Source organism: Strigops habroptila, chromosome 2 (genome assembly GCF_004027225.2).
Source record: "Strigops habroptila isolate Jane chromosome 2, bStrHab1.2.pri, whole genome shotgun sequence".
Classification (NCBI taxonomy): Eukaryota; Metazoa; Chordata; class Aves; order Psittaciformes; family Psittacidae; genus Strigops; species Strigops habroptila.
Genome location: NC_044278.2, coordinates 54,719,597 through 54,747,031, shown reverse-complemented (window position 1 = coordinate 54,747,031; position 27,435 = coordinate 54,719,597). Strand labels below are relative to the sequence as shown.

Sequence of the window (27,435 nt, the reverse complement as noted above, 5' to 3'; positions counted from 1 at the left end):
ACTTCAGCTCAGGCAGGCATTGCAACCCTTGCAGTACGGGAAGGGATTTTAAGGAAGTTTTGGTACAACACAGAAACTTAGAGTGCTCATAATAAGTTTTGCTCTGAAGCCCCATCCCGCCTGGCCTTGAACACATCTTCCATATGGTTGTGTGCATGATACTTGAAATGCTTTGGCCAATTACAAAGTGGTAGTTCCTGGAGACAAGCAGCATCACAATCTATGCCCCAAGAAACAAAGCAGCAAAACTTGAAGAACACCGGGATGAGAGCTTTTATCCATCTGTGCGAAGGGTCAAGAGTTAAGCTATGGCTTACACATCAAACCCAACAAGGGATGCAGAAAGGAACTAAATAAAAAGCATGATTTTGGAGGCTGTGCTTCCACAAGTGTTTCTCTTAATTGTCAGGTTTTCCCCTACAAGATCTGTGACAAATCTGCTAATGCCAGAAGCAGAGACAACCTGCAACTGGAGAGTCACTTGAGTTGACAAACACCAGGCTCAAATAAATGAGAACTGATGTTTCACACTGTATGTTTCATCATGTATCTTCTCCATATCCCAGCGTACTCCCTACATTATCCTTACCCTAACACACTGGTTTTCCTTAAGGAGTGAATGTGCACTTTGTCAAGTTTTAGGGTTATTAGGATTCTGCTTTAATACCCTGTGTTCCACTGTATTCTCTGTATTACTGAAGCTGTGCCTGTAACATGGGGAGAACAAACTTCATGGAAGTACCTGAAAACTAAGTGTCCAAGACCTCTTAGAAGCTTACTGAAAACTGAATATTTAAGGTAAATTTTAAAATCTATTATAAAGTTCAACTTGAGAAGCATTTTGTATTTTAGTTTCTATTTTGTCCACTTTCCATGTAAAGCCACAGAACCACAGTTTCTGCTACACCTTAAATACATTTTTTATGGAAACATAGTGACCTGACCCTAAGAATACTGACTGTGAACTGTGCAGCTTTTATCTTCACCAAGAGCAGATATCTTGGGGTGGCTGGGGGGGTGAGAAATATCTAAACACAAAATATTTCAGTCTAAACAATAATCACATAAAAGTGAAATAGTTAAATGATAATTGCAGACGTGCACTTAGCTCAGAGAAACAGCTGCAGGCAACAAGTTCATGACTGAATCTGAATAAAAGCACTTTGAGGCTCTTTATATCCCATCCACACTTGTGAGTGAAATTGGGTCTAAACATTATCTTAGACCTTTACAAAATTACACTCGCCTACAACTGCCCAGCAATTTCAAACCCTTAATCAGAGCTGCAGAGTAACCTCACTTCCTGACATGCAGGTCCCTTACTACTTATGTCCAAAGGGTGTTTTGCCTCCAGTGAGTGTCAGTTGCCAACGATACTGCACGCAGTCTCAGGACAGAATGCCAGAGGAACAGCTGAAATCCTTCCTTGGCAATCAAAGCTAAGGATTAGCTTTTGCAGAGCATAGAGCATATGTCTGAACCCTCAACATATCTTAACTGACAGAAGAACTAGTTTCTCAGGGTGTCCCACAGCAAAGCTGTAAGAGGCCTTAAGAGCTGCAAGACAGAACTAAAGCATCTTAATGGAATCCAGGAAGCCTGCATTAAACGATCAGCTCTCAAGTGAGCTTGAGACAAATTTAGCCAAAAAGCTATCCGAATTTCACTGCTTTGTATCTGAAAATTGGCAAAATGGGCTCACCACTCAAGTTCTAGACAGTTGCAATAGCAGCAGAACTTTAAACCAGGGAGGTGAGGACACATGACTACTGCGATGTGGTTGTTTGATAAACAAACAGACCAACAGAAGAGGGAGAAAAGCCTAAAACAAACTCTCAAGTAATATCTGAGTTACAGGAAAGGTTCCTCCTCCCTCACTGAGCACAGAGCGGAACATGACAAACAGCAACATTCTACAAAAATAGCATCAAGGACGATAGTGATGATGAGGCTCTATATTAGCAGAGAGGATTCGCACCAACCCTCCTGCTACATTCTTACCCGTCATTCCACTGGTCACTTGCTGCCTCTTCTGCTACCAAGATATCATACTCTTCAGCAGCATACTTCTCCCAGTCAGAGATCTCTTGGCTTTCCCCTTCACCGTCCTAAACAAGCACATCACAAGTTATAAAAAAACCCATTCATTGTTAAGCACATACCTAAAGACTTTTAAAGCTACATACTCACCCGCAACATGGAAAACTGATCCTTCTGTTCATGGTCAAGGTATTTTTCAATGTTGAAAAAAGTGTCAAAAAACACATTTGTCAACTTACATCGCTTTAAGTCGTGCAGAGTAATTTTTCCTGTAAAGAAGATTATGAGAAAAGATATTAAGAGCTGAAATTATCCTTTCTCCACAGGTGGAGGAATGTTATCGAAAAGTTAAGTCGTCATTATGCTCAAGAACATTTGTCGCTGATGCTAAATGCAATGGGATTGAAGGGAACAGATGACACACACATCTAGAGATGTGTCCTTCAAAGTGGACAAAGCTTTTAAACATTTCAGATTAGTTACTTGCTTAAGCTTTATCCTACTGTCCTTCAATACATTGGAGTGAGATGCAGTCTACCTTGCCTAGCTACTAAAAATCATTTCAGATAGTTGCCTAAGCTTCCTCAAGAGAGAGAAGTCTCCATGAGCTTGCTATTCCTTCCCAGGAAGTGCTTGGGTAGCAGGTAGGAATCTCCTCTGGCAATGGCCCTTTTTCTTCCCCGACTTGAAAAGAAAAATGTATGACAGATGGCGGCATGTGACTATGCTTCAAACGGATGAGTTTTTCATAAAGCCTAGTTTGTCACACTTGTCCAGCCTGATCAATATTTACTGCTTGAGAGGAAAGCTAAATGCTCAGATGTGTTTGTTTTGTTTGGTGGTTGTTTTTGAAGTGCTACTTAAAAGACTCAAATCAATGGACCTGTTAACGTTAGAAGTATTTGTCAGGTGTCTCGGAAACATTACTTTATTTCAAAGCTGAATGTTAAGCTTCTGCAGAAAGACTGAAAAATACCAGATATACAGGGGAAAGTCAGGTGACTATCCTTAGAACTCCCCTTTATTGATTCACCTGAAATATGGCCAATCTTCTGTTGTCAGTCAAAGAGGGACTAATAGCAGATGTTACGGAAGAGTTCAATAAATGCCAGACTTAGAACAGTATTTCCTCAGCAGACTATCCCAGCCTCTAACAAAGTATAACTCGAGGACAACGGAGGGAAGCAAAAGCTGAATCCCCCTTGGAAATGGTTGCCACACTTACATCTGCTGCCATCTGAAGTGCCGTAATGTATTCTGCCGGGCTTATAGCTGATGCTCCAGAACGACACAAATCCCTCATGGCACCTGTGTTGTATCTGTCAGACCCACACAGATGTCTGATGTGTTGGGCCATCTCAAGTGGCAGCAACTCTCCACAACCAAGCAAATGGTTTGAATCCTAGTTATATAAGCTCCCAATTTAAGTTAGACACCTATATTTGGTTCGGTGATTTGCTCTCCAGTTTCCATTTACTGCAATGGGAACTTAGGCACCTAACACTTGTGTTGATGCCTACTTGTGTAGATGCCTAATAACGTCTCTCAAAGACCAGCAAAAAAAAAAAAAAATAAAAGAATGAACTGGAGATGATTAATTCAGGCCTCCACAAATTAAAGATTTTGCTTTGGAGTACACAGAGCATCCTGCAGCAAAGTGTATTTGCTAGTTTAGCCATAACTGTATGAAAGTACCTTCTTTTGTTTCAAACCTCTCGAGTGAATGTCATTTTATGCTGCTAGTTTTTGTGTTAGGAAAACAAATGAAGTTTTTTTCCTAATCCTGCTTTTGAACATCAGTTTTTATATTAAAAAAAAAAAAAACAAAAAACCACAAATCCCAAAACCCCCAAACAAAACAAAACAAAAAAACCCACCAAAAAAACGCCCAAACAAAACATCAACCCTTCACAATTGGTTTTCATTTCTGTTTCCCTAAATAACTCATTTTGGCTGTGTTTCACAGCCTCCTTTTATCATCTTCATGATATAGGAGAGATACACCTACCTTGTTCCATTTGACATGCAGAACAGAAACATCACTGAAAATGCCAGCCTTTCAGAAGCATCATGTACAAGACTGGGAGGAAACCCCTGAGTTCAGGAAGCAGCCTTGTAACATAAATGTGTTCCTCAGAGCTTGCTTCATTCCACCTTAAGTGCTCTTGTCCCCACAAGACAATGTTGGTCTAAGACTTCATTCCATCGCTATCTAGGATTGAGCTTCCAGCCAAAATATACTTAATATGCCTTTTTACATTTATAGGTTTTATAACCTATAAAAAGTTTTAGAAAAGTGCTTTCACCTACCAAATCCATTTAACGTGGTTTAAATAAGAATACGAAGCTTTATGTTCTAGTTTTGAGCTCTCAATTCCTTTAGCATGCAAAAAACCCCCCATGTCTCAATAAAAGACAACTGGCTTTTCAAAACAGAATTAAGTTTCTTGTAATTTAAATATTCTTAATACTAGAAAGGTGGGCAATAAGCAAGACCATTATTTGATTTTCTAACCATAATCGTGCAGCTAGTAAACAGAACCACCCTACTCAACACTCAACTAAAGTAACACGACATTCAAGTAAAAAAAACTTCAGTGCTTCATCTCTAAGTGTCTAAATGTGAAATACGAGCACAACATTGCATTTGCTAAATAAAAGCATTAAACAAGATGGTCAACAATTTTCTTCTACCTTGAAAACCAGCAAACGTTATTATATGCGATAGAGGTTGCTGCTCCTATCAAACACTTCAAGAGCAAATAGGCAAGCTCTAAATTCATCGTAATGCAGAGTTTCTACAAGGATTCCAAGTCCTTTTACACACTGAAATTCATGTTAGAAAGTACAGCCATAGTAAGGGTTATTAGTGCCAACTGTGGTCAAGTGTTGAGATAAAAAGTTTAGATACAAAACCCTGAAGACTAATCCATCGTGGCTACGACTTGAGATAATCTTCTGGAACAGCACAGAGGGAGAGGCCATGAACATGCAGCACTCTTCAACACCATAGCAATGTGTTTAGCAAGTCATGCAAAAATATTTTTAGTAATGAGCAGCTCAGAAAGGCAAATATGAAGTGAGCATCATGCTCAATTCAGAAGACTTTTTTCCGGTGTAAAATGTAAATTGAAGTTCCATCAGCTAAAGATCCTATCTGTCAAATGTGGGAAAGTAGGATGCAATCTATGGCTATTTTCTACACTCATCTGAAACTTCAAAACCTAAGAACAGTTTCTTATTCAGATATTTTTAAGCCCCCTGACATGAATTTCCTAAGGGCAGCTTAGGCTTCTAACCTAAAATAAGTCATTACTTATCTACAGAGCCAAACACTGTTTAGAAACCGTTCCTTCTGAAGAAATCTCAATTAAATGAGTACTGGAACAAATACCAGGCAAGCAAACGGAACAGTCAAGAGTTTTTCTTGAGAGCATCACCCCAGCCAGATTGTGACAAGATTTAATTTAAGACCAAACACAGCTACAAGTCCAAAATAAAAGCCTACAAGGAATTTTAAAGCAGCAAATTAAATTTTAGTATGAAAATGAACGCTTGCCTGCCATTGCAAGATCAGGTGATCAATAAGCTCTAACACATTTTAGAGAAAAGGCAACCTAAAGAAGTATTCTTTGTATGACCAACTGAGTTCTCTTAAGGGTGCACTAACCCCTAAATCCAGAGAAACGTTAAGTTACAGATGGAAAAGGATTTTATTACCTTCATATTGTGGCTTCACGAGATCCAGCATCTGGCACAAACAGTCTTCAAATGGCAAAGGTTCTATGGCCATGTTATCCAATTTTTGGCACTGTTCTTCATAAAAATACTCCAATTCATACATAGACAAAGCACCATCCCCATCAAGATCCATGCAGCGAAACCAGTATTCAATGCTGAAATTCAGTAATTAATAGCAAAGAACTGTTTACACAAGCTTATTACAAAATTTCATTAAATACAAATTTATGTTGCCCATTTTAAAGGTTACGCTACTTAGAGACGCAAAACTAGACATAAGACTACGCTCCATAATGCCACAGAAAGTCATTAAACACCACCTACTGTGGTAAGAGTTACTGGTATTTGCCATGACATTCATTATTGCATATGAAAACACACTTGTTAATTGAGTGGGTGAAGCAGGAGAGGACTAAAGTGTAGTTTTACATAAAAACTCAAGGGAGACAATGATAAAAATCAATTGATGCATCAAACCCCAAGTTCTTCTTTTCATATTGAAAAAGCCAGTAACGTATCATGCAATAGGTTTCTTATCAATATCCTATAGCTAATGCTAGGTGTATAGTTTCCCAAAGTCACTGGAGTATGAAACAACTGAAGTTTCCTTTATCTATGTCTGTAAGGAGGCTGCACAGAGTATGAAACAGTAACATTTAATTAGCTTCTTAAAAGTCATTAAAATAGACTTCTACAGCAGCAGGATACACTGATAACTAAGAATGATAAAAGAACTGGGCAAGTTTTTCACTCACAGAATCAAAGAATGGTTGAGTCTGGAAGGGACCACTGGGGGTCATCAAGTCCAACCTCCTGGCTCAAGCAAGGTCACCCAAAGCACATCATGTTTTTACAGTTTAGCTTCTTCCATCAGAGTTCTAGCTGAGCATCAGTGGTCCCCATTTAAGGACTGGAAAACTATTCAATATGGTCAGTCTTTATTTCTGTTAAAATATAAATTCAATCTTACCTAGTTGGTGTCTTTTTGTCCTCTTCAGATATCAAAAACCAGACAAAATCAGCATAGCTAATCTTCCCATCTTTTTGTGCTTTTCTACCTCTTGAAGGCCAATGAGGGGAAAAAAAAAAAAAAGAAATAGAAAATTTATTTCAAAAACCCTAGTTTTTACCAAACAAAAATCAAGGATTATTTTCCGTGGTACCATTTGTTTACTCCTAAATGATGCAGTGTTTGCAAGGTGACTTGTCACAGACTACTTTGATCATTTAGGACAAGGAGCTTGTGTCTCTCTTCTGTTTTTACTGCTAAGGCAGCAGGTGGAAGAGGAAGGTAGCATGTTTCCAGAAGGACTTAGAGCTTTCCTTCCTGGGCAGCAATACCACTGCTTAGTTAACAGAAGACATCTCTCAATTAATTAAAAAAAGTATACATAAATACACATTTTTTAGAGTTTATATTTAGGTGAAAGTGATGAGAACTTAAAGCTGTACTGAACTCCACTAGCTAAAAGTGGAATGGAAACATGAAGATAAAAATTAAATAAAGATATTCAGGAAGTGTTCATGACAAGAACATAATTGTCTCTTTCTGTTCCCACAACACAGAACACAGCACGCAACTATCGTCTGAAGACACATGGTCAACCTGTGTAGTAAAAAGTCAGGTCAGCAGTCCTAGACATAATACATTTCATTCCTAAACTCCCTTTTTTTTTTCCCCTTCAAAATGTCTAGAAAAATATGGTGCATGATTTGTCTTTCCCCCAAAAAAGGAGTAAGCTCTAGACATATGCCTGCCAAGTGTCATTTCACTCATTTGTGCTTTTGTTATTTATCAGTTGCTTCCTAGCTGTGAATGTTGTGTTAGCAAAATGTTTCAAAAATGACTAAAAATGCCATAAATACATAAGAGGAAGTCAATCCAAGTGGGAAAAAAATAAAGAATGACTGTCAGAAATGTGAATTAACTCAGCAGGAGGCATTTTTGAAAATCTGTTGATGCAATAAGCATTGCTATTTCAAGTAGTACTGAAAAGCCCAATTCCATTTGAAAATTTCTGATTTGAGGGATGGAAAAGCAACAATGTCAACATTTCCTTCCTTCCTCATTCCCATCCCTGCTAAAATGTACAACATTGAAAGGCAATGTTCATATGCATAAAGAAAGGAGAGTAAAGCACTTGGATTGCGCCAAAGGTTTCAAGAGCACTCTACTACTACTAGAGTTTAAACTACACTACTAAATCTTGAAAAATCACAGTTCCATTTCAAGGGAAAGGCATTTTTTTTTCTGAGAATGTCACACTATTTAACAAGCAAACATTTAATTGGATTTAGATTAGCATACAAAGCAAATACCTTGTTACTGCTCCTGAGAAGATCCGCTCTATCATCCTATTTGAAATTGCTGTGAAAAAAAAAGGTTTAAAATCGTGTCAGTTATATACAAGTAATTTTTGCTTTGTATTGTCTAGTTGAGGAGTTTACTGGAACCCTCTTAGACAGACACATCTGTGAGAAAGATCAAGTGTAGTGCTCATTAATCCCTTTAAGTCCTCTTGGAGAGGATCACTCAACACAAAGTCTCCGAAGCAAAGCCAGAACCAACAAGTTTTGATTCAGTCTTGATACAGAAATAGTAGTGTAATAAAAGTAACAAAATCAGCTGATTAATAAGACAGCATTTACCAGTTCTTTGACAAGTCAGTCATGTTTTCCAGTGCCATTATATTTTATATGACCTTGGCAAAGAGCCACAATAGAATTGGCACATTCACACATAATGAGCATACCTAACTGATTCTGACATGGGTCTATTTCTGACATGGTTCTGATCCATGCTTCTATTTTGAAACCGTTTCAGGGATTTCAGAGACATGTCTTAACTGAGCACTACCTCTGTAAAGGATATTCAATTTATCCTGAAGAATTTGTGGATGGTACTCAGCGCAGCACATGATACTATTCCCACAGAAAGAGAATTACTTATTATTCCAGCTTTGAAATATTTTTTTAGCATTGTAGAAATACTGGTAATTAAAGCAGCTGGTTAACCATTCAAATAGTTCATCTGTTTTACATACTTCTGGTAAGGCTATCACTGTATTATTCTAGTAAGGATGCCAGTCCCCATTTAGGATTTATCCCCAGAACTGTAGGACAGCCAATTTTTCAGACACACGTGCTGCTGCTTCTTCCTATCTACTTTTGAAACACTGAAGTTGTTCAGCCTTAGCAACAGTTACATACTTGAATATTTTCTTACTCCATATAAGCATTCCATCTAGCCTAATTTTAGATCAGTGACAGTACAAAAGGAAGGAATCGATGAAACCAGATTATCTACTGTTGACAAGCAAAAAAACCCCTAGAAGTTTAAAATTAAAATTGGGTTATCATATCCATTTTATGCTCTTATTTAGTCTATTTCTCATTAAGCAGCAGCTGTCAAGCTTTAACAAGTATTCTGTGGTTTAAAGGATGCAAAACTAAATCGCAAGTAGCATCATATCAGTTCAGCTTCCTTTCTATAGTGTACTAACTCAGTAGAGCAACCACTCAAATGAAAGAAGTTTTCCTTCTTCAGTGTCCTAAAGTGTAGTCAGACTTCAGTGGGCAAGATTCAGAAGCAGTCAGAATTGTGTTATTCTTTTTAATGTGGGATAATAGTCCATAGAAATTTTGTGCGTAAGGAAGCATTCCAGTTCTGAAGGGAACACTTTTAAGATAACAATGGACACAAAGCTTCCAAAAAAACCCCCCAAGAATTCCATACAAGGTACAAGTGTGCAACACTCTGAAATCACAGTCATTGCGTATGGAGAATGCAGAAAATGTAAAGCTGCTAAATAGTATTAAACCAAGATGTACTGCAACTGAGTTCGCAAAACTTTAAAGTAAGCAGAATAACTGAATGTACGTTTGCCTTTTTCTACTCTTTCCCTACGTTGTCAGAAGAGCCATGATTCTTGAACAATATTGGTAAAATGGATTGTTTCCAAGGTAACCCCAAACTGCCAAATACAGCTATTAATAATATACCAAGACTTAATGATGTTTTCCTCTACTTCTCTGCCAAGATCAGAATTCAAATTCAGAATTTTCCTCAGATTTGGTATTGCAAGACACAGAGCAGTGTCATAGATGACTTGTCCTGCTTTATTTCACTGAGTCAGCAGGGTCAGCTGTACCAGCAGACTCATGAACATCAGCCTTGGCAGTTAACCACTTCCTCAGCTGAAAGTTTACAGGTTATTTAATACATGTAAACAAAGGTGCTTCATTTGTCATACCATGATCATTATGTCGAGCTAAATCCTTCCGGTCAATATAGAGGTCATGGTCTGTATCCAGCTCCCAAAATTTGCAATAGATAACATAAAAATGTTCATATGAGAAGTACTCTGTCAGCTGGTTAATATCAGCTTCCTCTTCCAATAATGCCACATTCTATTATCAGAAGGATAAACAGAACACATTAAAAAAATTGTAAGACATTTGTTGAATGATCCAAGTTCTCATAACCAAGTTAAAATCTAATGCTATTTCAGTGGAACAATTTTTATCTTCAGAGACAGTGCACACCATGCAGCATGACAGCAAAGACTGAACACAAGGTAGAAAATTAACATGGCCACAAAAGAATGAGAAGATCAGCCAGACTAAACACATATGCATATATACAGCTCTAGACAAAAGATGACATTTAGACATATTATAGTCTATGAGAACTAATACAATTAAGCCTTCACTAGTTTTTGGAAAAGAAATAAATGCTACTTATGTTACTCCCTTAAGCATTTAGTTAATGCAATTTTTAAACTTGTAGAAACATCTGTCTTGCAAAACTACAGATATTATGTACCTGCAAAAAGTTGCTTTTCCTGAGCTCGTTACAAGTTATTTTCCCAGACCAGGACCTATTTACTGTATAAAATATTCTCTGTATAACCTGTAAGAAACAGAAAATGGAAAGGTGATCTTAGGTATGGTAACTAAACACCCTCCCAAACACTTGTCAAAGATCAGTCTTAGCTCAGCTGCATTACAAGAACCCACTACCCGCTACTTCTATTCTTCTCATTACTTAGCAGGTTGATGCTTCTCTTATACATCGTATTACCAAACCATTTCTAAATCTTGTATCTAAATTCATCTTGATAAGTCTTATTTCAATGCTGCAGTACCCGTATCTCACACAGTCAAGTTGCAGAATAATTGCATGCTATTCAGAATATGTTTATTGGCAATTTCACTACCTCCCAGTCTTTGAGATCTACAGGATATCATCTAATAAACCCATTAATGTATCTCATTACTTCAGATTTAAATACCTTTATTACTATAAGAGTATTTTACTTCATAAATGAAGTTACAGAAATACAACAGGAACTGTTTAAGGATCAGAATACAGGGGGATGTTGCTACTTCTGAAGCCTACAAATACAACAAATCAACATGTGACAGAAATACTTCCTGCAGGTGCAGAAGGAATATGTTTTCCCCCATTTAATTTTATTCTATTTAAAGTTACCTGAGAAAAACTCTGTCAACAGCATTAAAAGAAGAAAATAAATGTTTTCTAACTGAAAAACAAAACAAAACAAATCTATGTGAGAAAGATGACTAGTTCTTGTGCCATGACTGATACTGGAACCAGAAACAAATGCATTCAGTTGAGTATCCAGCACTTTTGCGTAGATCAGTTTTACATGTACACTATTTTGGTAAACTCATGCATCCAGCATAATTTGCTTAGTTTGGGTTTACAAACTACTAAGACTTTAAAATATGCCTTTTTTCTATTTCTTAACCAAATTCAGTATCCACCTCAATCCGCTTGACCTAAGTCAACCAGGGATATATTTCAAGTCAGTCATTCACCACTAAAAAAAGCAGACAAAATCTAAACATATTATGAACTATTACTGCTTAATTGGAGATTGATTATACCTGTGAATTAGCAAGACTAAATATTGCATGTGTAGTGTTTCATTTTACGAGCTAAAAACCCCATCTCTTTAGAAACCCTCTTCCCCCAAATAAATAATGAAGTCTTTAGTTGGGAAGAGGTTTTAAGTTTTTATCACTTCAGAATTTAATTGCAGAAAATCAATAGTTTAAGCAAACCAATCATTTCTAAATTACAAATAGGAGAGTAATTTATTCATAAAGTTTTAAAATAAAGCTTAAACTGTAGCACGCAGCAAGCTCTAGAGCTCTTACTTTGAGCAAGAACAGCTGGCTCAATAAATGCAGAAAGGAGAATAGACTAGCCTACTTTTGAAACTTAATTAGCTTAATTCTAATCATGAGTTTAGGGAAGGCCTAGTTTTGGCCTACACTACAAAGTAATTTTTTTCTAAAAAGGTTTTGCCTTAGCTTTGCAACTTAATCCATCTGCATGTCATTATCTCATCTGTTACACATTTCACTGGGCTAAAAATAAAAACAAAATTGAATGTTTGCTAAAGACAACTGGGAACAGACTTAAACGTTTTTCTACAGTGAATAGAAGCAGAGTATAAGCAAATTGTCAGAGAATTGCCTTCCTCACTATGCTGCACAGTGGTTTGTAAGAACGAAGAAGAAACAGTGCAATACAGACATTACAATTTCAAGAATTCATAGTTCAGATATATACATAACATACTTGCAGATTAAATGTAGTATCTCATTTGTTAGGGCAAATGTTTTTTAACACATTTCGGCTTTATCTTGTTCATATGTACCCAACTTTACCACTAGACTGAACAAACAACCTGTACTACAGCCTAGCAGACAGAACTGATTGCTTCCATGGTTGAACAACACTGACAAAGATGCTTGCTTCACTAAAGAGATGTATGTAATGTATATATGCACACACACACACATATATGTATGTATATACAAACACAGCAGAAGAATGGATCATTTATAGCTGGAAATTGGTGTGAACAGATGTTAAATCCTAACTACAGCGCTTACAAAATCCTTTAGATAAAGCTTCAGGTAGCAAGGTAAAGCTAATTGAATACAGGTATGAAATGCCTTATTTCATCTTAGAGAAAATAATCTGTGATTATTGATAATAACTTGCAGGGCAGAATTTTAGAAGACTGTATTGGGCAGCAGTTATTCCATCCTCAAATATGACAAGAGCGAGCACAGAATCTTCCTGCCATTTTTTAATCTGCAGAATAGTACTGCAAATATTGTTGCCATATTCATAGCAGTACTAGTTTACTCTTGGGATTTTTATTAAACGCTGATTTCTGTTGAATACTACACTAGACTTTGTTAGTAAAGTACTCCTAAGCACTGATTTATTCAATATTCCTAGACTCAAGGCTACTTCAAATAAGCTGTTTCTCCAAAGAAAAGTAACTAGAAATGGCAGGACCTTTCCCTCCCACGGATCCTCAGGACAGGCAGCAAGCTTTCACAATTTTAAGTAGGGCAGGGTTTGATACAACCTAGAATCTGTTAAGAAATAAAAATACCTACAGGAAGAACATCTGCTTCACCCACATTGGACAAGTAAGTTCTGGGAGCTCATGTAATCATTACAACAAGAACCAAAACCTAATGCAGCAGGACATACTTGATACACCTGCAAGTGTCTGTAAGAAGGATGTGAGGAACCAAACCCAAATGCTTTCAGAAAAGCTTCCACAGTTTTGTTTTGGGTCAAACTATAAACTGGATAAAAGATGATCAACTCTGGTTTTTTTTGTTGGAGAATATTCATTAAGCGATTTTTCACACGCACAAAGAAAGTGAAATGAATGTCATTTTAAGGAATTTTAATCTTTTAAGACTTCAGTGGAATTTGCTGTCAAGTCTACTGTTGAGAAAATTTAATGTCACTGATTTTTCCCTTGGGTACAGAAAGAATACTTCAGTCACATAACCCTATGAAGAGAGAAATGGAACTTTTCATGTACAAAACTTGCTTAGAAAGAAAAATCCCCAGAGAGGGAAGTGGCAAGCAGCTTCAATATTATCATTACTTTACTTACTAGTGAACATAATCACATTAATATAGACTTTTCATTCAAAATTCCATTTAATTAATCCCAGAGTAAGGTCAGGATTCTAATGAGTACAGTCTATAGCCACAATCAAATGCTTAAGATAAGAGTACGCTCTTCATTTAGCGTTCATTAACTTATCCTACACTATTACAATTCAGTGTTTCTCTACTAGCATTAAGTTCAGCAATTTGTTATGTTAAGAAAAACTACGATGCTGAAGAAATTGAGTCTTTCTTCACAAGATTTCTAGCTAAGTAGAAATAAAGACTGGCAGCCTACTCAACTTTTCCGAAGGGACAAACATACTTACTGACTCATCTTAATTTTGATTTTTCTACTTAGTTAACTGAAAATAGCTTTTCCCAATACAAATGACTTACTGTGGTAATGTACCGAGAATGAAATTCAGATGCTTCTTTTAAAAATAATAGACCAGGATGACTATTCACCACATCCTACAAAAACAAAAAAAAAAAGAACGATATCTCAAAACTCTATTCATTAGTGAATTCTATATAAAAAAATTAGCACAGACTAGCCCATCTGCTTCCTTAACCAAAACAGTTCAAATTAACTACCACAGTCATTGATAACTTCATTTACAACATGCTTTATGTAAATGGCACTGCTTTTTTCTGTCATTTAAAGAAGCCAGATCAAGACACAAACAAAACATATTTTGGATGGCCTGAAGATTTTGAACACTGTTGCAGCTTGTAAATCTGTGGCTGACTATGATTCAGTAAAAGCCAATTTAGGTTTTATTAATTCATTAGTAAAGGTGGTGTTTGCTGCTTTTTAAAAGAGGCTGTATTAGGTCTTAAATTCATATGCCACTTTTCCTTTCCCTGCAAAGACCTTCCTTGATTTAAATAACTTCCAACTGCCATTCTAAACTGTAGGGATTCTCCGATACATGTGCTATTCATGCAAGCAACTTTATATGCATGCATCTTACTGCAGCTCCCAAAGACCTCACCTTAAACAAAATGATTTACTGTAAAAGAAGTCACTCATTAGCATGAGTTACACTAAATATTATCAATAAACTTTAATGCAGACCGTGAAAAAAGCATGTTTAGCTCAAAAAAAATCAGGGCTTTGTGAGCTCATAATTTTGTTGTGTTTCCAGAACAAGTTTCAATTGCAATTTACTTGTAAAAAAGGAATGAAGTCTTCTTGCACCAAGTAGTTGCATCCAGGGTTCATTAGAAGATGAACAAACTTTGCAGCATCATCATAGCAGGTCTGAAGTATTCTGAAATGTAAGTACTTCCATTTAATACTCTATACAGAAAATTTCTTGTGCTGCCTTGTACAGGCATCCTAAAGCAAGACCTATGAAATCGCAACCACATTTAATTCGAAAGCTAATTATAAACATCAAAGTACACTCCAGGTGAACTTAACAAAGCAGCACTGTCTCATACATTTACATTAAAGGAGGCGAGTACAACATGCAATGGATTACATAAAAGAATATTTTAAAGTTAGAACTGGAATGAGAACTTGAAAGAATAAAAAGCATTTTGTCCAGAACTGGCATCTACAGCTTAGGGCCATGGTTCTCACTTTTCCCGTAAACAGCCAGTCATTTACCAAACATTTTAAAATCTATAAATGCTGTAAATAAAGACTTGTTCGTTTATGTTAAAGTGATTCTCTGGTTACATTTTCCCATGTATAAGTTTGCTGTCTATGGTTGATTACGGTAAAGTGTTTTATTCCCCTTTACAGATAGCATCTCATTTAGAGCTTAAAATATCACATTTCAATTAAAAATACGCAGTACTTCCAAAAAAGTAATCTACTTACTTCCGCCACATTGCAACAAATTTATGAACTGACACGTATCCTGTTCGTTCACCTCCAGCACAATAAAACAAAGGACCTTTCCAGTAAAGCGGGCATTCACAAGCCTAGAATTGAAGTACACATCAAGTCAGTTTATTGGTTGCTTATCTGAGGGTTACTCCCTTATGTATAATTCTTTCAAAACCTAAATTTTACAAGTATTAAGAAGAAAACATTTTTGGTTTTAAACTGTTTCTGAAACTAACTGCACCTTCCAAAATAATTAACTGTAAGCAACTGCTTTAGGCTGAAATCCAAAAGTGGAAAGCAAAACATAGGGCAGCTTGCAGCATTCCTAATAGATGAATGCAGTCACATGTCTGCTCTGTCCCTGCTCCAAGCAGCCAAACAAAGCCCATGCTAATAAGCTCCGCTAAAGGGCTGGATATCTTTAAGCTGAGCTCAAGACAGCATGGTTACACAGCTTCTGAACTGGAGCAAATTTACATTTGTCTGGCTCAGAGGATGGCTCAACTTTTCTGCATCCTTGCATAGGCATGGCACATCTTCTATCCAATTTTAAGTAGTAGGCCAGCCTGCCCTGAGCAGCAGTATCTTGCTTCAGGATATCCAACAGTTACACCTTCACAACTTCAGTGCTCCCACATACACCTACAGTGATGTTTCTATGTTTGCTCCAAGCTTCCTCAGTCGTAACAGCTAAGTACCTATCTCTCGCCTAAAACTGGCTACAACTTGGGAGTAGTCAGACATGTCAGCATCTCTGAGAATCTCATGTGGATCTGAAATTAGATTATGAATACTGCAAGATGTATAAGGTTACCAGAGCAAAAGGATGATTACTTCTCATACAATAGTTTAACCAGTACTTTAAAAAATAAGAAAAAGTGAGTTTGATGAATACCGTCCTCAGACAGAGAGGCTTTTCCCTGTGCTTCAGGAAGGTGTCTTTCATCACTGAATTGTAGGTGACTGGACCCTTCCACCTTTCTTGCCCAGACTTCCACCCCTCCTTACTTCTATGTGAAAGGAGCTGCAGAAGGCAGGAATCCTAGCATCAACTCAGCAGTTAAACACTTCTGGTGAGGCAAACAAGGAGTTTCTGAACCCCAAGTCCTGCTCTTGTGACAAGTCTTTGTTTCTGTTTTCTAGACCTTGGACTTTAAATGCAAAGTGACAGCAACAGGGATGAAAACTGCAGACTCATTAACCAAGACCATGACTCATAGTAGTATTTCAAGCATTGATTCAATATAACAAAACGGAAATTTAAGTTTAACTAGCTTATTGTCTGTTACATGGGAGTTTAAAAATATTTGCTGCTTTCTAAGCTTAGTATTTTGTCACTCTGCCATAACTCTAAACTAGCTCTTCAGTAATAACTAGAGGACTATAATTTCAAGTTACCAAACCATTCTGTCTTTCAGTGTCTTTACAATGGAGGTTCACGACACTGCGAATGAGAAAAAACAGTGTGGACACCTGAAAGCAAAATACATATTACCAGTGCTTTTGCCTTAAGTTTGTTAGTGAATAGAGAATGCAGAATATACAATGTGCCCTTCAGTATCTGGCTGTTTATGCAACTAAAAAAAAATAGTTCAATTTTTGTATTAATGTTTGTTTCTTTTTATAAGCAAATTTAGGGCCATTTGAAACATAGTTGAGGCAAAGGTTTTCACACATAACTATGCTATCAACAGTGTTGAATATGAGATCTTACTGGTACTACCTTGTAAGAGATAGAAACACATAATGCAAGAAAAGAAAGCACACAGAACTCGTGTTTCCTTTCCATAGGTATACAGTACTAAAAGCAGACAGCCAGCAAGTTCTCACCTTTGCAACCTTCCCCATGTCTTCTAACGTTGCTCTCTCATTTGGAAACTCAGAGAAAGTTCTCTCAATTTTGGCAATCACAGCATCTATATTCACTTTTTCCTTAGGACATCCTCGAGGAAAATAGAAAGTTGGAATGTTTTGACTAAGCGATGGTGGCAAAGTTTCTTCCTTCTTTGTCTGAACCTAAGTAGATAAATACACATTTGACAGTCAGGTAAAATGAAATCACATATAAAAGTCATCCCCAGATGACTTGAATCTCTTGGTATTACATGTTACAGCACACCTTCGAAAAGATTTTTGATGATAGGTTGAATAAACTATGTAAGAATGAGAGCACGCTAGAAAAAATTTATGAGTATTTCCAAAACCTGTCATTTAGAAAGATTCCTAGGATGTTAAAAATTTAATAAAAACAATTTAAGTCTTCAACGTATGAAGTTTCAAGATTAATACACCAGACAGCTTCTTGAAGATGTCTGAAGTTACTCAGGTTCTATTATCAGTTTCAGAAGAAAAAACTTCAAATTCTAGCTTAACAGACAGATCATGAAAGAATTTGCTTTTGAAGTATTTCTAGTTTTACAGCTTCAAACTTTTGAAAGAAGCATGACAACTTTGTTTCAAACCACCAACCTCGTTTAACTTAGTTACAGTGAAGATTTTTTTTAATTCTAAAAAAATGCTTGATTTTAAAAAAGTAGTGATTTGTGCAGAGGGATTTTTTTTTTTTTTTTGTAAACTATACACAATTATGGCACGAGAGCTTAGAAATTTGCCTCAAGAATTTCTGATATACCATACTAGTGAAAAACAAAAACCATGACCAGCAATAAGAGAGTTCATTTATTTAAATGCATTTAGCTTCAGTAAAGAAGAGTTTACCTTGTACTTAGTTTCCAAAAGAAAGTCCAATAAGGCAGAGAAACAAAGATAACAATCAAAGTACCAGTAGTTATGTGGCAACCTAAAATTAGCAATTAAACATGAAGTCTTTCTTTCCAAGGCCATTATTCAAATGTAAAACAATGGTTAATGTTATCTGGTGGCTTATCCTACTGTTAAATGCGTTCAAGATCCTGAATTCCATCTCATTTCCAACCAGAACTGGTGGGGGAAGAAAAAATAACCCCCCTAAAAAACCACCCCTACACGTCCCAAACCCCAGCCCTTATCTTACTCCTTATCACCTTTGTCAAAGTGCTCATAAAGATATGCAGCTTTCCTACCACATTCAAAGTCCTTATGTCAGTGAAAGAACTAGATGCTTACAGTCAGCAGATTTTAATTTGCAGGGTTCCAACCCAGGAGCCTTCACTGGAATGCTACACATGCTAAAACCAGTCTGAATTAACCTTTCTTTCCCCTCCTCTGCATTTGAACCAGCATTCCTGTTCACGACTGCAGAATTACCTCTACAGATGTACAAATTTTACTTCAGAGAAAAATACTGCCTTCAATCTATGACACCTAGAGTTAATGTTTGTCATTTTCTAAGAATCCTGTAAATTACAACTTTTGATACCTCACCATTAGTTCAGTGGCCCAGCTAATGAAGCATCAGCTTAGAATATGAGTGCCACAGGACATCAAAAATCCCTTTCAACCACGGACTCCCAAACTTTTGGGAAGTGTCAAGATAGGATACCACCAGCACTACAAATAATGTATGTGATTGGATTAACACCTTGTTTCATTCTAGAAGGCCAGCTTATACATCAGCACTTTAGTAGAGCCCCAGCAGTTACCCTACGTAAAACCGGTCTAAAGACTTACTCCTTGGACTGGTACCACACAGCCAGATAGCTAGCATGCTTTTAGCACCAGTGATCAAACCATCTTTTACTCCACAGAACCAAACTGTTCTGCTCATTCTAAACAAAGTTATTTTATCTTCCTTCTTCCTCATTTACAAGATCTGCTGGATAGTCACTCCCACATGAGCTGCTCAAATTGCCATTGAAGTGGTAGGAGTGCCAGTTCTTCAGAGATGCCCAATGAGGTGTGCCTCATCTAGAAAAAAGTGTCAATTATAGACTACTACCCCCCCCCCGCCATGCTTCAGAGAACATGAGGTAAATCAGCATTTCAGGAAAACCTGGTAGAGCCAGACAAGGCATTTTTAAAATCTACAGCTAGGAAAACATAGAGCCTCAGGTTTTTTAGAAGTTTGTTTTAAATGGAAAGTTAGGGGCAGAGGGAAGACAACACTGGAAAAGCTCCTAAGAGAAGAAGAAAGGCTCAACGGAACTATTTGTTCTCCCCCCTTCCCCCTTCCCCCCAAAAAGTACTAGTTTACTTCAGGTACCTCAGAATACACAGTAAATGATTTCAATTAGTCCAAGTTAAAACCTGTTGTCAAATGCATGTAGAGATCTCAGTTCAGCATTTGTAGTAAGACCTATCCTAGTATCTGTAACTTCCTCAAGTGTTTCGAGTTATACAATGAAGGTTATTTATTTATTCATTTTTCATCTTTGTGTCTGTTGTAAATGTGTTTCAGACCACGATTATGAAGTTAAGCAACAGATTCAGAACTGCAGCTAGCCATATAGGTGAAGAAAATGGATTCTTCCAAGATGAAAATGTTATGTTTAAGCACTACTTTGAATTCAGCATGTTTAGGGTAAAAATATGTAACATTTAATCTGTAAAACAGTGTATTTATTCAAGTCTAAAACCAAGTATAGAATACAAACCTCTTGCTGCAAGATAAAATAACCCTCCCTATACTGTAAGATATTGCCTATTTCTACATGCTGGTTTCCCAAAGTCAGTGAAAGAAGAAACTGTGAAAGTACTCCATTTGCATCAGAAAGTGTGTGATCGCTTCACAACCATTTCAGATAGATTTATTTGGTGCCTACATATAGGCATCTAGCGAGAATACCATCGAGGGCACAAACCAAAATGCCCTTGAATATTCCACATGGTATCCAGCTGCCAGCTCGGAGCACAGCTCTCACTCTTCATCTGCCATGTGGGTGTTCTGAACACACTAATACTTCTTAAATGCCACTAGCAACTTGCAATTGGACAACTGAGTTGTACTGTTAATATCAGTCAACACAGCGATAAGAGCCTGTACCAAAGAAACAGGCTGTCAAAAACTATCAGTTCCAACTAATGCACTATATAGTACTGAATCTCCTCTCTCTCCTCACCTTCCCTTGAAGAGCCTGGGATTCTTCTCTCAGCCTGAATCCCATCTGGCAACTGAAAGACTCCTTGCACAACTGAGACCGCTCTGCTTCTAATGGACGAACGTGGGATGCTAAAGGGGCTCCAAAAGCTTCACTACTTTCTATCATTTCAGTTAGTTACTTGTATAGGTGCACATATACTATAGCTGATGAAGAGAGGCAGTTCTGTTATTTCAGGGCAATCAAAATGTGCTAATTGCATGAGATTAAGCTGTTCTAAAGTCAATTAGAACTTTATCCAGGGAATTTCTTCATTAAGAAGAACCACTATATGCCTGCTAATGCTGAATCTTTTGACTAAAAAATCTGCAGCAACAGTTCATTATTGTTTTTACCCAAGTATTCCATTTTAGCGGTTAATTTAGCATTTAGAAAGGGATCCATATTTTTTACAGCTTTAAGTGAAAACTTTTAATACTGTTACAAGTAAGCTAAACTGACAAAAGAAACTGGTTTGGTAAGTGAAGATTTTCCCTGCAACTTATCAAGAAGTATCACAAACAATAACATGCTTGGAATTAAGGATAACAGCTGTATAAGCTTGTAAATAACTCATAGGAACAGATGTGTGCTGCAGTGTCAGGACTAAATGGCACACTAACCTCTGCAATAAGTATGTGTAAAGTCCAGAACCTGTAATTGTACTGTGAAGTCGACACTGTGGTTTATGTAAGAAAATTCCTGGTTTGTAATAATGTAAACAAACTTATGTAAGATTTGTCTATAAGAGAATTCAAGAAAACCTTTAATACATACCCAGTTTTCACTGCTGACATACAGAATCATAAGGACTGTCCACAGCTATCTAACACTTACTTGCCTTAACTTTTAACAAAGGAGGAAGTGGAAGTTTATGTTCCACTGGGCTCGGTGTTCAAAGGGCAAACTTCCCATTTTATTTTGCAACTCTCCAGATCCTTTTCCAACTGTTTTCCAGCAGGTGCTTATAGTAACAGTATAAAACTATTATTATAATTACAATACAGTACCAGAGAACATGGATACACCTAATTCCAAAGAGAGAAGTTCAGTCTTCTGCTAGATAGTCTTCTTAGATCTACCAACAGATGAGTTGCACTTGACAGTTCACTTGGTTATAAGCAAAAATGAGGACAGTGGGGATTTTAAAATGACATGCCCTTTTCCTTCTCTCTCAACTGAAAGAACAAGCTGATAATGGAGTCGTTCAATGTCAGGATATGTTTCTGAAATAAAAAGGAATGGGGTGCTTGTTCCCAGATATTTTAGGACTGTACACTCAGTAAAGTCTAGATCCACATCTGCACACAGAGAATACCAAAAGTTCTGAACCCCACAAAGGAGATATGTGGATTCAAATGCAAGTAAAACTTCACTATAAAAGGACTTGTTGCAATACTTTTCCAATGTGCAATGCATAAGCTAGTCTTCAACAGACCGGGTCTTCTATATCACAATTCATGCTGATCTTACCTGGGTGAAACAAAGTGCATAATAAGTCAAGAGGATTTTCTACAGAGGTATGTTAGTCAGCCTTTTAAATCCTAACATCCGTGCAACCACTTGTATATAATGCTTATAAACAACTCAGCAACTGCAGATACTGCATGAAGTTCCTTGACATGCAACAGAAAATGGAAGTCAACACAGAGACCCAAATGCTGTTTAGCACATGAACTTGAAAATTCTAAGCTTATGCTACACTATTGTTTTCCTAGATAAAAAGTCTCTAGCTTTAGTAAATTCAGTAAGTTCTTACAGAATACAAGGTGTCCCTACAGCCTATCAATGTTGAAAGGCAATTGTGAATGTAAGAAAATGTTATCAGTAAGCAGGCTCAAAAAGAGTACCTGAGCAGCCTTCCCATCTCTTTGCTCTTTTATAGCCATCCATCCAACCAATAAAGTCATAGGAATATTTCTTCTTTAACTTACGATCTATTTGATTGCACAGTGAAGCTCTAGATAAGAAAGTGACATGATGAGTAGTTTCATGGAATTAAATCTTGAAAACACCAGGTAAAAGATTTATGCTACTATTGTCTATAAAAGGGTTCAGTTTCATTTGGAAGCAAAATACCTTAATTCAGAAAAATCTGTTCCAACATCTCAAATATTTTGGCATGTTAAATTGCCTTCAAAAATCTTCTTCAGGATAGTTAAAAGTAAGCTTACTACCAGAACTTCCCTCAGCACAAGCCCAGAGAAACATGCCTCTGTAATACCAGCTCTCTTGACCTTGTGGTAAACATTCAAGGGCTCCAATTATCTAAGTTAAGGAAGTGATGTTTTTCCCTTGTTGTCTTCATGTTCTTCGTTAGCCTCTTTCTAATCAAACTAAAAAGATAGATTTGTTACTTCAGGAGTTCGCTAACTGTACTAGCTTGATAGGCTTAATAGTATTATTTCCTCTGTGAAAGATGATCCTTTGACAAATTAAAGCTTTCATTTTTGTTTGTCGTTGTTGTTTTCAAACCAAGCTGGATTTCTCTAAAGTGTAGCTACTGCCCTGAAAAATAGCTTGAAAATAGTGAGGTAATCTCAAAGCTTAATAATGAAGTGTCACACACCACATAAGGCAAGCTACACCAAATACACCTGCATTGTCCCCCACTCCCACATACAGGGTTTACTGACCCACGCCTCAGTACTAGTGATAGTGAAGCAGTACGGTGAATTGCCTCAGGTCACCAAGACAGCTAAAGAGCTAAGTTAAAAAACCCCACCTATTTGTCCTCATCCAATCTCACACAGTTGATTCCACATAGAAGCAACATGGTTCTGATGCTAACACAAGGAAGCTAGAAGAATACTGTGGTAGTATTGTTTGAAATAAGCTTACATTAGGCTTAAAACAATGCTAAGACTTGTCTAACTTACTGATTTTGTCTAACTTACTCAGAAAGTTAAGACATATGTGAATGATGATGCTCAGAGAGACACCTAAAGATTACGAACTTATGGTAAAAACGGGTGAAAGCCTGTCCTCTGGCAACAAACATTTTAGCCTCAGTTGCTTCTTTCTATCCCGGACTTGAGTTTGCTATCCTTCAGTCACTATCTGCCAGCTGGTTTTGGATGTGCTCTAGAGACTAATTTTATCATACATGCTCCTCTTTCCTTTCCACAGTAAGAGATAAACATCTATTAATTTTAACCCTGGTGCAATTTTTGGCTGGCCTTTTTTTTGCTGTTAGCCTTTAACTCAGGTAATTTCTCTGATCCAGTTTGGTTTGTAGTCACTTAAAATTTGTGCTACAGTGAGGGGAAGGAAATGGAAAAATTACTACACTTTTCCATAAAGTTCTAGTCATACACCATTAGAAGAAAAAAAAAGTACTTTGAACTACACTGTTTCTGGTTTTACACATACTGGTCACCTGAATTAGCACAAGGGAGCGTGGTGCAGCAACCTCCCAATGCAGTCTGCGTTCCAGACAGCAATTCCATGTTCACCTTCAAATTCTAACCAGACAAACACTTTGGGAGTCTCCTGCCTGTGTACCAGGTCGTGCACTCATCTCCATTTTACAGACTGACTGCTAGCATTCTCATCTCATTTATGCATATTCTTTGCAACTCACCCTCAAGCCTATTTCTGTATAAAGTTTATGGTCATTTGGTCTCATGATTCAATGCAAATGATAATCCTTACCGGGGAACCATCTTTACTCTAGAGATGGACACAAACACTGCTCTGTCCCATTTTGGCATAATTAAAGTATCCTGAGTTTCTGGGATTGACATGTTCCAGCAAGGAGTAATTCCATAAGCAAATCAAAAGAGATTAGTGGGGTTTTAGAGAAGTCAGGACTAGCATGAAGAAGGATCCTGGACAACAGAAAAACAAAGTCTAAGGAAGATCCTAAACCTGCACTACAACTTGCAGAAGGAAAGAGGAATATAACAGAGTTAGAACTGGAATTCCATGGCTTAAAAATCTATTCAATTTCTTATTTGCTAGAACCAGCTCTAAGATAAAACAAATTGTGAATCTAACTAATCTCTTCCCTCTTCCATCCACTGACAACCTGAGTCAAGCAAAACCCTTCATAGTCTGGCAAACTACAAATAGAAAGCTCAGAAGAGTTAGTTGATTTGCGTGGTTTTGTCTTTTTAATCATTCGGTATCAAATTCTCCTGTATCTTTAGTGCAGCAGCTCCAACCAATGTGGTCCACGCTGACAGCAAACATCAACTTCACAGCAAAATATCAATCCTTCCAGAGTATCCCGGGCTACCAAGTGGCAGAGATAAGAATCTACATTCATTTTACAATTTAATGATGGAAAATTCCGCTTATATTAGCAAACTAGAATTTAGGTCTATTCTGTCACTGAAATACCGTTTGTATGCTAACTTCTGATTTTGAGGTAAAAAAACCCCAACCTTATTTTGTCAGTAGTTTGCTACCATAAGCTATTTTCTCCCTATTTCAAGTCTCAAGACAGCAGTGTAAGAAGTAGTTCGGCTAGTTACTCTTAATTGCATGATAGCTAGAGAAAGAAGCACCACACCCAGTTTGAGTGAAATTGCTGTGGTAAGGCCCATCACTGGATAGTCTTGAAAGTCTTACTAAAGCTTAAAATCTTTGATAGTGGCACACCTATCAGTAACTCTTTTCCCCTTTAATTTGACCAAGCTATACTGAAACAGCCAAAATGAGCCTCAAGAGAAAGCTACCAAAGCCTCAGCCTTAACGTTTTGGCAGAGCATGCAAACTTTGTGCCATCTACACAAAACTATTTGGGATAGCGTGTTAATTCTCCTGTAGGAGAAGACAGTAGGTGGTGGCATCCAGGAAGAGCTTCCACCCAAAACTATGAAATACATTCCATACACACTATCTTGCATATTAAAATTAAAACCACATTCAACTAAAAGCATGTGTAAATGGTCACCACAGAAAAGTCATATTACATGCACACATACAAAAGTAGCATGCAATAAACAAGCAAAGACTGGAAAACTTTCAAATGGTCAAAACCTGATTTTCACTGGTTTAGTGAAGACTGAACTGTCCGAGCTAAACTGGCATCACTTTTCTGCATGATGCCTAACCACACATATATAGCACAGACTTCCCAATCTCCTCACTTTCAGTGACACATATGCTGCAGCAACAGCTCTTTTACCCAAGTTCTACAACTCTCATTTTGGAAATACCAGGATTCTCTTGATTTGCAGTTTGGTACAGCTGACACTGACAAATCACATAGTCCTAGTGGGAATTGGAGGATGCTATTGCACATGCGTTATTGCTGTAGAAGCACCTTCAAACATGACTGCATATTTTTGGGGTTTTGTACAGTCACATAGAGCTTCAGCATCAAAAAAGTTCCAGTTATGCAAGTAGGAGGAGTTTAATGATTTATTCAGAAATGCCCTGGGGTGGGAATGGAACAGCAAAAGGAAGAGGCAGTCAACTATCCTCCAAAGCTATGAGCACAAAAGACATGTTACATGCATGTCCATCAGAAACTTGCTTTATTTGCTACAACATTTTTACCAAAGGCTTTAGAGGTGGGATCCTCTAGCAGTTTGCTTCAGCTGACTAGTGAAAATACTTTTTGTCTCCTCCACATACTCTGCTAATTTACAAAAGATAAAAGGCACATTTTATAATATAGGAAATCCCAAGATTCTTGAGGGGAGGGGGGTGGGGGTGGAGGTGTGGGGTATAAAATCTGCTTTGTGAAAGGCAACTTCTACATTTTGTGGTAAAAGAGAAGTGGTGCAAAAATACCAGTCACTGACTGTAAGTTGTTGTCAAACAGCCTCCATTTTATGAATTATGTCAAATCAAGGTTCCTAGTCACAAATATACTGTTTGTCGTACAGTTGCAGCTTTCTTGGAAAATACTCCAGTCGTAGGTTAAATCGGTACTCCTATTCTTTACCAGTCTATTCTGTTACACCAACTGCTTTTAGAAGACAAGCTGGTGAGATCCTCTTGATCATTTTGATCATTAATATGATCATCTTGACTGTACACAGCCAGTGGACCACACTGGAACTCACTACCTGTAAAGGAGTCATGACTGCCTAAACATCATTTTAATGGGGAAAAACTGACACCTGAAGCAGTTCTAACATTTGTCTACAGAAAACAGCCCTCATCAGGACAGGCCATCAGTTCAACATCAGAAGGAGCAAAGAGACATCTACTTGATCCTTATACTCTGCAACGGTGTCTCATCCTTGCATGTTTACAACAAAACAAGTTTCACTCACTCAATGCAATTGAGCTTAGGAAAAATCCACTCAAGAAAAATATCAACAAGCTCAGCCTTGTTACTGAGCTGCAAAATCAACACTACAAAAGCAAGTATACTGTCAGATATTGTTGTCTGGAATCTAGCTGGAGCAAGTATTTTAACAGTATTCTTGTCTGGCGATGCCCCCGACAATTGCAAAACCAATCTTATATCCTACTTACCCTGTAAAAACTGAAGGATATTTTGTATGAAGATGTGCCAAACTGTTTCAGGCTTTCTAACATACAAAGTATTACCATCAACAGTCATACAGCATCTACTATTAGTAGCATTAGTGATAACAAAGGTATGGGAAGTACTTCAAAATGGAGAAAAGGCTAGTCAAACTTCTATTCTAAGGGTAAAATAAATCAAAACTCTTCAATGTCTGCATTGCTGGGCCAAATAGCTGTAGAGGGAACTGAAATCTAGACTCTTAAATCATGCATGCAGGTAAAGTAAGCTGTAACAAACTTGCACCATACTGGCTTTTCTACAGAAACACTACACATTAGTATAAACATATTACCAGCCATAAGCTGGTAATAAATAAATAAACTGCTACCACAGGGCAGCCAAC

At 37.3% G+C, this 27,435-nt stretch overlaps 1 protein-coding gene across 2 annotated transcripts in view; it reads right to left on the bottom strand.

Annotated features, from left to right (window-relative positions):
* PPP2R3B (protein phosphatase 2 regulatory subunit B''beta) overlaps positions 1-27,435 on the bottom strand; it is a 49,601-nt gene that overhangs the window by 1,311 nt on the left and 20,855 nt on the right. For both annotated transcript variants that reach the window (XM_030477340.1, XM_030477341.1), the window contains 11 exons: positions 17,415-17,600; positions 15,576-15,679; positions 14,916-15,018; positions 14,141-14,215; positions 10,607-10,693; positions 10,035-10,191; positions 8,101-8,149; positions 6,752-6,841; positions 5,761-5,936; positions 2,191-2,309; positions 2,002-2,108 (listed from right to left, as the gene is read on the bottom strand). In XM_030477340.1, coding sequence (XP_030333200.1) covers positions 2,002-2,108; positions 2,191-2,309; positions 5,761-5,936; positions 6,752-6,841; positions 8,101-8,149; positions 10,035-10,191; positions 10,607-10,693; positions 14,141-14,215; positions 14,916-15,018; positions 15,576-15,679; positions 17,415-17,600 — 1,253 coding nt within the window. The remainder of the gene's footprint in view (positions 1-2,001; positions 2,109-2,190; positions 2,310-5,760; positions 5,937-6,751; positions 6,842-8,100; positions 8,150-10,034; positions 10,192-10,606; positions 10,694-14,140; positions 14,216-14,915; positions 15,019-15,575; positions 15,680-17,414; positions 17,601-27,435) is intronic.